The sequence below is a fragment of the Saccoglossus kowalevskii genome, chromosome 14 (assembly GCF_978046115.1).
Source record: "Saccoglossus kowalevskii chromosome 14, keSacKowa6.1, whole genome shotgun sequence".
Lineage (NCBI taxonomy): Eukaryota > Metazoa > Hemichordata > Enteropneusta > Harrimaniidae > Saccoglossus > Saccoglossus kowalevskii.
In genome coordinates, this window is record NC_140654.1 from 5,083,535 (window position 1) to 5,099,184 (window position 15,650).

The window sequence follows — 15,650 nt, forward strand, 5'->3', positions numbered from 1 at the left end:
ACATGCGCCGGTGTCGGTGATGATCACGGTGACCAGCTACACCAGAACGGACATATTTCGCATCTAACTCAACCCCATGCAACAAAAATTGATACTATGTGTTCATTATGGTCCATTCTTCCTCGACGAACAAGTACAAAAGTGACAATATAGTTAAAGACGAGAAAACTGCACAAGAAATTTGCCTTATTTACACGTATCGGCAATGCAAGCTGCCATGCGACTTCCCCTTCTGACGTCACAAGGGGAATTTCTGTATGCAAATGAGAAGCTAATGAGGAGCCTCGTTTTAAAATACACAAAAATGAAGTTGACGTAGACTAAGTTTAAAACACATTTTTTCACTTAAAAGAAATAATTCATGCTTAGAAACATAAAAATTAATAATATTTATGTATCAATTGATAATTTTAGGCGTGAAAATAGCAGCCATTTCACAGGCACTTTAAATATATTGTTAATGAATAATTACTGGGTTTTAATTCAGGAAATTAAGTGATCAGCAAAAATAAGAGAAAATAAAACCCAGTGAATAATTGAGCCCTATATACTTAGTTGTATAGTGTAAAAATGTTGTTATATAATTGATAAATTGAATTGTACCATGTGTCATCGCTATTATTTCAGATTTTAACATTGTAAAATACAAGTCTGAGTGTAATCATGGAGCTAAGTTTTCTTTTTATAACACTATGTCAGTGTTCTCCCCAGAAAAATGTATCAGAGTGGCGGCTAATTTGCATATAATTTACATATCATTAGCATTTGTCTGAAGATAAAGAAAACAATAATGACAGGCTTGCATGGATGAAAATGTGTCTTTATTTTTTAACAAATTTATGTAGAAGATTAAATGAATCTGCTGCTGTGTGATTTCTATGTAATGTTGATTTTTCGGACTTTCATGGAAGCCCAGTGATCTGCAGCTTTTGAGAACGCCGTGATTTTCTTTGCTTCCCACTTCTATTAAATGACATGGCCTTCTTGTGCATCTCCGAGTGTGCGTGTTTATCGATAGCATATTTCGTAATAGTTATACATGGCATAGAATTCCATACCAAAGAACTATTTCTGGATGTTTTTAAGTTGAATTTTCCACATATGTGTCACAGCATTCCTAAAAGATAAGAAATAGGAGCGAATCAATACTTGTATTTAAAAAATATCGTCACGATCAACACGAAAATAAACAAATTGCCGCCATTTTGAAAAGTCGCTAAACTTAAAAATTGCCACGATAAACTTTACCCAACTATTTCAAAACACAATACTAGTATTAGTTACTTTGATAAATCGTAGCCAACAATTTTTGAACTTCCAGAAAGAAGGTCGTTTCCAAAAAAATGTTTCGACGATCGGCAAAAAATGAAGCCATACAAAAATTTACTAAACTAGGTCAAAACTCGCTTCCAAGTAAAACGCTACAAATAAATACTTGTTTTACCTTTGCCATCGGATGTTTCTCTCAGCCACGTATATTTTGTTGTCCATTGTGCATCAAATCTAGAGTTTATTTTTTTGCACTTTTCGTTGTAACATCATCTTGGACACGTTTAGTACCACTGCCGACAGGGGTACCGGTGACCGCGTTGCTGGTGGGTTTATCGCTCGCAACCAGGGGCCCAGCAGGGCGTTCTACGCGGAACCACAACGTAATATTTCTGCTGTTTGACATCGTTGCTTCTTCCAGCCAAATATGCTACTGAGAAAATACTAGCTATTACCCCAATTAAATAGGGCGAAAGTGTTTATTGTCGAAGTACGAAGCTGTATTAGTCCATGATTAGTCCATTGTCTTTGCGTAATCACTGACATGTTTCCATTCACACCTGATTTGGCTCACAGTACCGGACGCTGATGACGCTGACTAACAGATTCGCACGTGTATTAACAAGCTAAAACAAAGAGTAACAGGAAATGCCACAGAGTAGCGGGCAATCTCTCAGAGTAGCGGCATAAATAATGGAGTAGCGGCCCCGCTACGCTAAAACGCTTTGGGGAGAACACTGTATGTTCTAATGTACATACCGGTACATGCAACGATGGCAAGCAATTGAATTGTTCAATTGACCATTCGTAGACATACTCTCAACTTCTGTCACTGGTAAATGCTGGAAGACAAACCATGATAGAACTAGCTAGATGCAGCAACTGGATAGAAAATCATCAGTATAAGGAACGACGTCAAAAGATCGATGTCGGATAAAAAACTTATTTCCTTTATTTGGGGGGGGGGGTTGACCTCAAAAAGTTTCCATCCTACAAAAACGATTTTATTTTTTAATGAAGTCAAAAAAATCTTGGAGTATTTGTAGTTCGTTTTTTTTTTCTATCCACTCATGGACAGAAATAACTGAAAAGGGAAAAAAAAAAGAAAAATGGTTTGGTTCGAGTGTAAATCTGTGTGTCAAATGAGGTGCATTTGTAAAATCTTTTTACACCCACCTGACAGCCAACTGATATGCAATACTACTGTCCGATTATCAATTTGTATTTAATGGTGAATGTAGTCTGACGCCATGACCAATATTTATCAATTAAGTTTCAGTGGGGGGTAGGGGGGTTTGAAAAAAAACTAAAGGAATTAATTTTTTTATCCGACATTGATCTTTTGACGTCATCCCTAAACAAGTTTGAATTCTCTATTATATTAATTCAATAGGTGATTTTCCGAACAATTGCGAGATCTCGCGAGATGCATGAAAGACGCGCGTCGAACGTCTGCCGCAAAAATCGAACGATTTGATTTTGAACTAGAATTTCTTTATTTCGCAGCTTACATTGACCGACCGATCTTCGACAGAGGAATATTGCTTCCGAATACCCTTACTTAATCAAAATTGCCTATCATCAAATGTGGACAGCACATTATTAAGCATGGAAATGTCCCCGAAATACTTTCGCGTTTGTCGAATCCCACGCGATGTTTGACGCAACTACAACGCTATGACCTTTGTTTGTCCTGTTTTTACTATCGATTTCACGCATAACGCGTGATTCTCGCAGTGTACGGAAAATGGTCTATTGCATGACATACCACTGACTGAATACAACTTTTTTACCCCACAGATGTGATGCAGTGAGGATTTTGTCATATTAAAGTGCAAAAGCAATTTCAGAAGGGGCTACTCACAATTATTTTCAGGTTTCTGCCAAAATATTTTGTAAATAAAAAAAAAAAAGATACAAACCATACCAATTTTTTTAGCATTTTGGAACCAGGAACTAAGTAAAAGTCATGTGTTGAAAATGCATTATTCTGTTTCTTACTCTGAAATGTTCTTTTTTGTCAACAGGTGATTTTTGTGAAATCCCAACCCATCGATATTGTTCCTTCTTCCCCTGCCAGAACAATGGAACATGCCAGATTATAGATGAGAATTCTTACAGATGTGACTGTACCAATCACTACATAGGGGTGAACTGTGAAACTTACATTGCTTTCTGTGATAACAACAATTGCTTGAATGCTGCAACTTGCATTGAGGGAGAGTCAACTTATTTATGTCAATGTAGAGTGGGATATACAGGGCAGTACTGTGAGATTGATATTGACTTCTGCCAGGGCGTTATTTGCGATAATGGTGGAATATGCAAGGATGGTGAGACAACCTTCAGTTGTCAATGTTTAATTGGATACATTGGAACATACTGTGAAGTAAATATCAATGAATGCGATTCTAATCCGTGTCAGAATGGAGCAACGTGTGTGGATGGAAACGCAGAGTTTCAGTGTCTGTGCAGTCTTGGATTTATTGGGGAGACTTGTGAAGTTGAAGTCAATGAGTGTGACTCTAATCCGTGTCAAAATAACGGTGTTTGTATTGATTTGATAGATACTTACCAGTGTCAGTGTGGAATAGGTAAGAATCATACTTAATGATATTCTGAGTTAGTTGCTCGTCTGTTACTCTATTCTTCACAAACTGTGTATAATTAGCACACAATTAATATATGGTTACTGTAAAATACTTTTTTTTCACTTGGAATTAATTTTCCCGAAAGGAATGATTCAGTGAAAATAAAATCCAGCGAATATCACTTTTTACTTACCGTATATTTTACGTTCGACTCCATACAAAACACCCAAAAAGTTTTTTCAGCAAAAATTAATCATACTCTTATTCAAATTGTACAGAATACACAGATGAATTATAATTTACTGTAAAATACTGTATTTTAGCTGGAATTAATTTTTGCTGAAAGGTTTTTTGGGTGTTTTGTATGGAATTTATTTGCAATGATTTTTAATGAATTGAATGTAAAATATAGGAAAAAAGTGTTATTCACTAGATTTTATTTTAACTGAATTATCCCTACAGCGAAAATAGCGAAAATAAATTCCAAGCGAAAATAAAGTACTTATCATCTATAAGATTTATGTGTCATAGAAATATAAATAATTTTACTGCCTTCTTGTAAAAAAACATTTACATTGGGTTTTCGGCAAAAAAATACAAAAATAATGTTTCTCCATGTATGTTATTTTCTGTAGGGTTTACTGGAGATGATTGTTCAGTTGACATTGATATTTGCTCTCAGGGAGTATGTCTAAATAATGCTACAAACTGTGTGGAGTCTAATGATGGTAATAACTATACATGTACCTGTCAACAAGGTAAGTTATCATCATTCTTATTTTACCACAACATCACATGGTTTCCCAATGACGCCAAATTTGATGTTTTCGACAGGGATTTTAATATTGTTTTATTTTCTTTATTTTCTTTTTTTTAATAAGTCAAGTTTTCAGGTTTTTGATAAGAATCACTATTTAGCAATAGATAAAGGAAGACATACATAACCAAAAATACCTACTGAAAAAAGAATTTGTAGACAATGTACTCAGAATGAAATAGAATGGGGTAATCTGTAAATTTTTCACTGAGTTTAATTTAATTTGAACTGATTAGACAAAATGTGACATTGCTTCAAGTTTATGATAACAAAATTTGAGATATTATCAACTTTTTTTGTTGTGGAAAAGAGCAGACTATAATTGGAACTATTTTGTGATTGGTGTCTGAAGTTGACTTTGGCCCTCAGAGGGTTAACCCTAAAAATGTTGTTGGTGTTGCTCACAGCTGTATTTCCTCTATTACCAGTAAAAGTGTATCTCAAATCTTGCTGCTTCAGTGTTTTCTGATGTCATAAGTAAAACAATTTGGTATGATTTATTTTATTTTGAAATGTAACCTTTTTTTTATTTTTTATTTTTAACTTTAATTTTTACAGGCTTTTCTGGTTTTAATTGTGAGATTAATATTAATGACTGTGATCCGAATCCTTGTCAGAATGGTGCTGTCTGTCGTGATGCCATAGATGCCTATCTGTGTTATTGTCCTGATGGTAAGTTTTCCTGTCATAGTGGGTCAATGACCCTGGTGACATTTAGATACATTTAAGTCGCATTTCATCCAAGAATGAAGTTTTGTAAATCTCTTCAATTTTGCAAAAGACAGTTTGGGTGCATAAGACCTTCTCTCGTGTACTAGCTAGGGAGTCTCTATATCTGGCACTAGTTTACTCAGTGTACTCAGTGACATCATTATAGTGATTTTCATTTGATTGCATACACTGCAATTCAGCGGTGCCACCAAGTGGAAGAGATAGGGTTCTCCCTACCAGGGTATGGAGTTTTTGATAATTCTAAGTTAAAATGCAGCATTTTATGGCTTCCTTGGGGCTAAAATTACTATCAGACTAGTCACAGTTAAAGATTGTGGCCATATGTGATCCCTGGTCAATCAGAATTTTATGGTTGCCAGAGGATCTGCTCCCCAGGGTAAGGGGGTGCATGGCCATGGCATGAGGGCGCTGCGCCCCTGTTCCCTTGTTTAAAAGAATCCCTAGCATAAATTCAAAAATGCGAAAATATATAATACATACTTTGTTCCAGGCCAACAACTAAACAAGTACATAAACATTGAAATGTATGTTTGTCTTATGATTTTGTGGTTATCTTGCGATTCATGTGATATCCTATGGATCTTCATCATGTAGAATAACAGTTGCATATTCTTTTGATACATTCTTGATACGACTAACATTTTATATTTTTATTTCAGGCTACACCGGCTCACATTGTGAAATTAACTTTAATGACTGCGATAGTTTGCCATGTCAGAACGGTGCAACGTGTATAGATGAAGTCGCTAATTTCACATGTCAATGTCTGTCGGGATATGTTGGATTCACGTGTGATACGGAAATAGACGAATGTATGTCAAATCCTTGTCAAAATAGTGGCACTTGTGAAGATCTCATCAATGCCTACCTCTGTCAATGTCTTCCAGGTGAGTTGACTTGTACCAGGTGTTTTATTATGAACAAGAGTATTGCACCAGTTTCTCAGTATTTATTTTATTAGCAGTGCATGTGCATTTATGTAAATGACAGAGGTGTGTCTATGGCCAAAATAAGTCGTATTTTAATGATCCAGCATACAATACATGCTATTTTTGGGGTATGTACACTTCTGTTGGAGATGTGTTTCAAATAGAACAAATATGGTATTTTAAAAATCTTAATTAATCACTGGGATTTATTTTTGTATAATTCATTGATGCCAGTGAATATGAAAAGTTAATAATAGAAAGTGATTCACCAACCAATGGATCTAAAACCTAATGAATATTAATGCAACATCAAATCTGGAAAAATGTTTTGCCATTTAGAGGATAGTTTATTACGCTGACTACATTTGCATTTCAATTTTAATTTTTTGGGTAGTGTGGAAATATTCAGGTTTTTTGAATAATATTAATTTGTATACACAGCTATTTATTGACTTATTTATTGAAATAATGGTGTACCAAATAAATAATGAAATATGAATAAAATATAGTGGTTACCCATGCATGTTTCCATGGTAATTCCATAGTATATGCACCGACTCTGGCAGCCATTTTGTTTTTTAGACTTTTTAGACTTCAGGCTCATAATCAAATATTAATTTCATAAATTATTTTTTCAACGCACGTGTCATAAAATGTTATTGTTGATAGGTTTTGCAGGAGATGATTGTTCTGTGGATATAAATGAATGTTTATCAATGCCGTGTCATCCTATCAATACAATACAATGTATCAATATCAACAATGGATATGAATGTGAGTGTCATCTTGGTTATGACGGCGTACACTGTGACAATGAAATCAACGAATGTACCGACCATTCATGTGTAAATGATGCAACATGTGTTGATGAAATCAATGGATACAGGTAAGAAACAAAATTCAATAACTATGTTTGCACCAAAAATGATTTTTCTGCACTGATTTTATCTCGTATTGTTTATATTTTCATCAAAGTTTTGAAACTTTACCATTTTGGTAAATCTAGATTAGTTTGTATCATACATCAATAATGGTTTATATATTTTTTTGAATGTTAGTACTGTAGAATACTTTATTTTCGCTTGGAATTTATTTTCGCTATTTTCGCTGAAGGGGTGATTCTGTGAAAATAAAATCCAGCGAATATACTTTTTTTCCTATATTTCACATTAAACTCATCAAAAATCAGTGAAAATAAATTCCATATAAAACGCCCAAAAAGCCTTTTCAGCGAAAATTAATTCCAGCGAAAATAAAGTATTTTACAGTATTTTGGGTTTTATTTTGACAAGCATCAAACATCTTTATTGACAATAGGACCTTCAAAATCATTACGTGTATTATCCTGTGTTTTCAATAATTTTTTTTCAAATCATTCTTTGAAATTTTTCTGAACAATTAATTCAATTATGACATAATTTTTCCTGTTTTTATTTTCTTAGCTGTGTTTGTGATGTCGGTTTCACTGGTACATTTTGTGAAATAAACATCGATGAATGTTCCAGCAACCCTTGTCAAAATGGCGGTACTTGTGAAGATTTTATTAATGCCTACATCTGCTTGTGTCCTGAAAACGATCTAATATATGATGAAAACTGTAATCTTGTGATGCCATGCGATAACAACATATGTGAAAATGGCGCCCTCTGTGTTGATAATTTGGTTGACTATTCATATTCTTGTCGATGTTTGCCGGGATATTCTGGACGATACTGCCAGGAGGATATTGATGAATGCTTTATCTTCGAAATTGTGTGTCAAAATGGCGGTGTTTGTGTGGACTTCATCAACAGCTATGCCTGTGAATGTGCAAACGGTTACCAAGGAGATGTATGCCAAAGTGAAATTGATGAATGTGCAAGTAACCCATGCATAAATAACAGTACTTGTATCAATGGGATTGGGGAATACAGTTGTACTTGTTCACTCGGTTACACTGGTATCAACTGTGAAGAATTCTTGACTAGTTGTGATCAGTTACCGTGTTTAAACGATGCCAACTGTGTGAGTGTTTCCAGTGGTGTCCCAAACGATGATGTTGAGTTCATCTGTGAATGCACTTCAGGATTTGTTGGTGTATTCTGTGAAACCGAACTAGACGAGTGTTTATCCAATCCGTGTGTCAATGGTGGTACGTGTTCCGATCAGGTTAATGGATACGAGTGTCACTGCACATCGGGATTCGAAGGTCAGAACTGTGATGAGGAAATTGACGAATGTGTTAGTCAGCCTTGTCAAAATGAAGCAACGTGCGTGGATGCTTTCAACTCGTTCACATGCATATGTCCGCCAGGATTTGATGGGTCTTTGTGCGAAATGGATATCAACGAATGTGCTTCTAGCCCATGCAGCATTAACTCAAGCGTATGTCAGGATGGTGCTAACAGCTACCAATGCTATTGTCTTGATGGATACACTGGAGTATATTGTCAAATTAATATCAATGAATGTTTATACGGTTTGTGTCAGAATAATGCTCAATGCATTGACGGTATAGCGACTGTGAGTTGTGTCTGTGCAACAGGGTTTACTGGGCAGTATTGTGATGTGGAGGTCAATGAATGTGATGCGAATCCCTGCAGTGATGGTGCAACAACATGCATTGATCTAGTTGGTGATTATCAATGTGTCTGTAAATCAGGATTTACTGGTGAGTAAATAAACATGCAGATATAGCAGTTAATATGTGCATGTTCTAGAGGGCTTCTATGCGAATTGCTTTGATATCTGGCTGTTTTGTATCACATTAGGCACTGAAATTTCATTTGAATTAAAGTATTGCATGAGCCATAGCGATATAATGTACCGGTAGATACAATGAAGTACTGTAAAATCTGTATTAAAATGGTACAATACAACAGAGGGGATGCGGCTTCTATTAAAGCTTCTACACATATGAGAAATGGTGAACTTTTGGGTCTCAATTGTTCAAAATGAATGTGTGCAGCTTCTATTAGGGATGCGGCTTCTAATACAGATTTTACGGTATTCAATTTAGAAAATATTAGTCTAATGGGTTAAACTTGATGGAGGCTCTCTCTGATTGGTTAATAAATTCCAATTTCCGTTTATAACACTGTAAACAGTATAATTTTCATTGTTGTATGAACCTGAACAATTTTCACTGCTATAAAATTTTCTGATTATTACTGACAGCTAAAACTTGTCTCTCATGACATTAAAGTTGTTTCAAGGATCATTAAGGTGGCACATAGATGAAAATAGGAAAATCTTTAAAGAGCATATTATGACTACATACTGTAGAACACGTTGAAATAGCTGCATGCTATATTAGAGTATTTGACTCTTGGCATGAATTAACAGAATCTTAATTTAGCTAAAGTGTTGACTATCTCCCTGTGAGGATAGACTTTCTGTTAAATTAGCTAAATCAGCTAAAATAACATGCTATCTAAAAAGACATGTTTTACAGTACTTTTTTGATATTTATAGGTAAAAACTGTGAGGTTAATATTGATGAGTGTTCATCTGAGCCGTGTCAGAGAGGAGGTACTTGTATGGATGGGATAGATTATTTTATCTGTGTCTGTGCAAAGCCATACAGAGGGGAATTCTGTGAACTCTTACCATGTGAAGATTTTCCATGTGAAAATGGAGGTGTATGTAGTGATGATTACGAGTCAGAAGAAGGATTCACATGTCAGTGTCGCCCTGGATTCTTAGGTGAGTTTTGGCCATTAATTTATTGCCAGGCTTGAACTTAGAACAATTGAAATTGTTAATTATTCTCTTTTTCAATATGTACATCTGTAAGCATTATGCATACACTGTTCTATGCAAATTAGCTGATATGTTTGGGCATTTACCAGGAGAGAACACTGTACTATGCAAATTAGCTGCCATGTTTGGGCATTCACCAGGAGAGAACAATGTACTATGCAAATAAGCTTCCATGTTTGGGCATTTACCAGGAGAGAACACTGTACTATGCAAATTAGCTGCCATGTTTGGGCATTCACCAGGAGAGAACAATGTACTATGCAAATAAGCTTCCATGTTTGGGCATTTACCAGGAGAGAACACTGTACTATGCAAATTAGCTGCCATGTTTGGGCATTTACCAGGATAGGACACTGTACAATGCAAATAAACTGCCATCGTTGGGCATTCACCAGGAGAGAACAATGTACTTTGCAAATAAGCTGCCATGTTTGGGCATTTACTAGGAGAGAACACTGTACTATGCAAATTAACAAAACTTTTTTGACAATTTTATCTTGCACGACAAGTGGTTCACAATCACATTAATGTTGCAATATAGACAAAAACATATTTATAATATTATTTGGTCCTTCATTGTAGACCAAATCGGACTATGATTTATCTTAATATGACTTATCTTAATATGACTTATCTTAATATGACTTATCTTAATATGATTTATCTTAATATGATTTATCTTAAACTAAAAATGTTGCATTTGCGCCCTCTATAGTTCGAAGAAGTGTCTCAGTGATAGATTTGGCACATTGGCTGTCAAGCTAGCATTAAACATAAGACAAACAAAAGTAGAAAAGTAGTTGTTTGATGAAACAAAACCACTAATGCACAGTGTATTAAAATTGTTATTGTTTTATTTATCAAAAACTTGTATGTGTGCTTACAAGAACATGATATAACATGTCGAATGTATCTATCAACATACAGCACAACCAATAATATTAAAATTTACATGTTCTCGTCCATATTGCATGATGTAGTAACACTAAAAAAAAAAGTCTATCTTTCTTTTCTATCAGGTAATTGTTGTGAAATCAACGTGGATGACGTAACACTAGAACTATCTTTCTTTTCTATCAGGTAATCGTTGTGAAATCAACGTGGATGACGTAACACTAGAACTATCTTTCTTTTCTATCAGGTAATCGTTGTGAAATCAACGTGGATGACGTAACACTAGAACTATCTTTCTTTTCTATCAGGTAATCGTTGTGAAATCAACAGGGATGATGTAACACTAGAACTATCTTTCTTTTCTATCAGGTAATCGTTGTGAAATCAACGTGGATGACGTAACACTAGAACTATCTTTCTTTTCTATCAGGTAATCGTTGTGAAATCAACGTGGATGACGTAACACTAGAACTATCTTTCTTTTCTGTCAGGTAATCGTTGTGAAATCAACGTGGATGACGTAACACTAGAACTATCTTTCTTTTCTATCAGGTAATCGTTGTGAAATCAACGTGGATGACGTAACACTAGAACTATCTTTCTTTTCTATCAGGTAATCGTGAAATCAACGTGGATGACGTAACACTAGAACTATCTTTCTTTTCTATCAGGTAATCGTTGTGAAATCAACGTGGATGACGTAACACTAGAACTATCTTTCTTTTCTATCAGGTAATCACTGTGAAATCAACGTGGATGACGTAACACTAGAACTATCTTTCTTTTCTATCAGGTAATCACTGTGAAATCAACGTGGATGATGTAACACTAGAACTATCTTTCTTTTCTATCAGGTAATCATTGTGAAATCAACAGGGATGACGTAACACTAGAACTATCTTTCTTTTCTATCAGGTAATCGTTGTGAAATTAACGTGGATGACGTAACACTAGAACTATCTTTCTTTTCTATCAGGTAATCGTTGTGAAATCAACGTGGATGACGTAACACTAGAACTATCTTTCTTTTCTATCAGGTAATCGTTGTGAAATCAACGTGGATGACGTAACACTAGAACTATCTTTCTTTTCTATCAGGTAATCGTTGTGAAATCAACGTGGATGACGTAACACTAGAACCATCTTTCTTTTCTATCAGGTAATCGTTGTGAAATCAACGTGGATGACGTAACACTAGAACTATCTTTCTTTTCTATCAGGTAATCGTTGTGAAATCAACGTGGATGACGTAACACTAGAACTATCTTTCTTTTCTATCAGGTAATCGTGAAATCAACGTGGATGACGTAACACTAGAACTATCTTTCTTTTCTATCAGGTAATCGTTGTGAAATCAACGTGGATGACATAACACTAGAACTATCTTTCTTTTCTATCAGGTAATCGTGAAATCAACGTGGATGACGTAACACTAGAACTATCTTTCTTTTCTATCAGGTAATCGTTGTGAAATCAACGTAGATGACGTAACACTAGAACTATCTTTCTTTTCTATCAGGTAATCGTTGTGAAATCAACGTAGATGACGTAACACTAGAACTATCTTTCTTTTCTATCAGGTAATCGTTGTGAAATCAATGTGGATGACGTAACACTAGAACTATCTTTCTTTTCTATCAGGTAATCGTTGTGAAATCAGTGTGGATGACGTAACACTAGAACTATCTTTCTTTTCTATCAGGTAATCGTTGTGAAATCAACGTGGATGACGTAACACTAGAACTATCTTTCTTTTCTATCAGGTAATCGTTGTGAAATCAACGTGGATGACGTAACACTAGAACTATCTTTCTTTTCTATCAGGTAATCGTTGTGAAATCAACGTAGATGACGTAACACTAGAACTATCTTTCTTTTCTATCAGGTAATCGTTGTGAAATCAACGTGGATGACGTAACACTAGAACTATCTTTCTTTTCTATCAGGTAATCGTTGTGAAATCAACGTGGATGACGTAACACTAGAACTATCTTTCTTTTCTATCAGGTAATCGTTGTGAAATCAACGTGGATGACGTAACACTAGAACTATCTTTCTTTTCTATCAGGTAATCGTTGTGAAATCAACGTGGATGACGTAACACTAGAACTATCTTTCTTTTCTATCAGGTAATCGTTGTGAAATCAACGTGGATGACGTAACACTAGAACTATCTTTCTTTTCTATCAGGTAATCGTTGTGAAATCAACGTGGATGACGTAACACTAGAACTATCTTTCTTTTCTATCAGGTAATCGTTGTGAAATCAACGTGGATGACGTAACACTAGAACTATCTTTCTTTTCTATCAGGTAATCGTTGTGAAATCAACGTGGATGACGTAACACTGGAACTATCTTTCTTTTCTATCAGGTAATCATTGTGAAATCAACGTGGATGACGTAACACTAGAACTATCTTTCTTTTCTATCAGGTAATCGTTGTGAAATCAACGTGGATGATGTAACACTAGAACTATCTTTCTTTTCTATCAGGTAATCGTTGTGAAATCAACGTGGATGACGTAACACTAGAACTATCTTTCTTTTCTATCAGGTAATCGTTGTGAAATCAACGTGGATGACGTAACACTAGAACTATCTTTCTTTTCTATCAGGTAATCGTTGTGAAATCAACGTGGATGACGTAACACTAAAACTATCTTTCTTTTCTATCAGGTAATCGTTGTGAAATCAACGTAGGTGACGTAACACTAGAACTATCTTTCTTTTCTATCAGGTAATCGTTGTGAAATCAACGTGGATGACGTAACACTAGAACTATCTTTCTTTTCTATCAGGTAATCGTTGTGAAATCAACGTGGATGACGTAACACTAGAACTATCTTTCTTTTCTATCAGGTAATCGTTGTGAAATCAACGTGGATGACGTAACACTAGAACTATCTTTCTTTTCTATCAGGTAATCGTTGTGAAATTAATGTAGATGACTGTCATAAGGTGCAACCAGCGTGTTCTGGTAATGGTCTGTGTGTTGATGGAGACAATGCATATACATGTCTGTGTCAGCCTGGCTGGGCTGGTGAAGATTGCAGCAGACTTGTTGATGACTGCATAAACCATCAATGTCAGGTAAAAATTGTATATTGATATTTATAACAGTTTCAAAAATAATCAGGAAAATTGCTGATTATCTGGCTAGTAGTGCCCGTAAAAATAACATAAAAAAGTCAGTTTAAGCTGTTAACTTGGGTAATCTCCTCTTGTAGTTATAACTCTCCATTTCTGATGATGCCATAAATCAAGAACTATCAATTTCGACTAGACCTATTTGTCAGACATACTTTTATCGATATTATTAAAACTAAATACAAAAAACATGTATGGTTACTTACATATGCATGTTGATTTTTATCATTCGATCAAATATGCCAGTTTGATTTCATTCAAATGTTGCATCAGGATCATGAATATTGAATTATAATTTGCCTACATGATTATGTTTCCCACATCCTTGACAAATTTCTATATACTAAGTATTGCTTTGTTTCAAAAATCCCATTTTGCATCTCTATAAAATTGTTGGAGGGTGATAATTACAAAACAAGTCTATACTGTAATATGATTGCATATCATTTATATGTTTACTTATTCACCTTTTCAAACTTCCAGAATGGTGCAACCTGTGTAGATCTTCACCTGGCCTATAGCTGTATATGTCCTGACGGTTGGGAAGGTGATTTCTGTGAGATTGATAAAGATGAATGCCTGTCACTACCATGTCAAAATGGAGCTACATGTATTGATTTATTTGAAGATTACAAGTAAGTTGAACCCATTTATCCCATTGCCACAAGTAAGTTGAACCCATTTATCCCTTTAATTGAACCCATTTATCTCTTTGACATGAGTAAGTTGAACCATTTATTCATTTGTCATAAGTTGAACCCATTTATCCCTTTGACATAAGTAAATTGAATCCATTTATCCCTTTAATTGAACCCATTTATCCCTTTGACATAAGTAAATCGAACCCATTTATCCCTTTGACATAAGTAAGTTGAACCCATTTATCCCTTTGACATAAGTAAGTTGAACCCATTTATCCCATCTTATCATTCAGGTGACATCCTGTGATGGTATGTGTGTATGTGATGAAGGTGTTTCTTAAATTCAATATTCTAACTTGATTATAGATGTTTGTGTCTGGCTGGATGGAATGGTAAAAACTGTGCTGATGACATCAAAGAATGTCAATCAAATCCATGTCTGAATGGCGGTACATGCATTGAAGGATCTAATCAATATACATGTCAATGTGTGCCTTTCTACACTGGCAAGGACTGTGAGACAACGTTTGATCCGTGTGACACCACTTACAGTCAGTGCCTGAATGATGCAAGGTGTATAACACAAATTGATGGTACCTATATCTGTGAATGCTTACCAGGTATGTAAAAAAAGAATTAGCTAGGGATACTTGTTTAGATTTTATTAAACACAATTATATGTAGTTGATTGGATTTAAAGGGCGGTAGTCATCGCGCCACACATGCTCAAGATATATGGGTCTCATATAAACAAAGATGGTGACTTTGACTGTTGCGCAGATCAACGAGTACAAATGAGACGTTACCAAGCTTTAATTTGGTATTTTTTAGATGATTGGACGGTGCAATTAGTGCAAGTAGCACTCAGGTCAAACCTCATACTTGTG

At 35.1% G+C, this 15,650-nt stretch overlaps 1 protein-coding gene and 1 long non-coding RNA gene across 2 annotated transcripts in view; one reads left to right on the forward strand and one right to left on the reverse strand.

Annotated features, from left to right (window-relative positions):
* Positions 1 to 804: 804 nt before the first annotated feature.
* Positions 805 to 1,727, reverse strand: LOC146734394 (uncharacterized). Its single transcript, XR_014931590.1, has 2 exons — positions 1,445 to 1,727; positions 805 to 1,117 (listed from the first exon to the last, which is right to left on the reverse strand). It is a non-coding gene; the product is annotated as an uncharacterized LOC146734394 (long non-coding RNA).
* Positions 1,728 to 7,848: 6,121 nt separating this feature from the next.
* The window catches only part of LOC100376763 (uncharacterized), a 39,746-nt gene continuing 31,944 nt past the window's right edge, over positions 7,849 to 15,650 (forward strand). Inside the window, exons 1-5 of the mRNA XM_085508233.1 lie at positions 7,849 to 8,988; positions 9,792 to 10,022; positions 13,896 to 14,065; positions 14,606 to 14,757; positions 15,130 to 15,383. Coding sequence (XP_085364359.1) covers positions 7,947 to 8,988; positions 9,792 to 10,022; positions 13,896 to 14,065; positions 14,606 to 14,757; positions 15,130 to 15,383 — 1,849 coding nt within the window. The 5' untranslated portion in view covers positions 7,849 to 7,946. The remainder of the gene's footprint in view (positions 8,989 to 9,791; positions 10,023 to 13,895; positions 14,066 to 14,605; positions 14,758 to 15,129; positions 15,384 to 15,650) is intronic.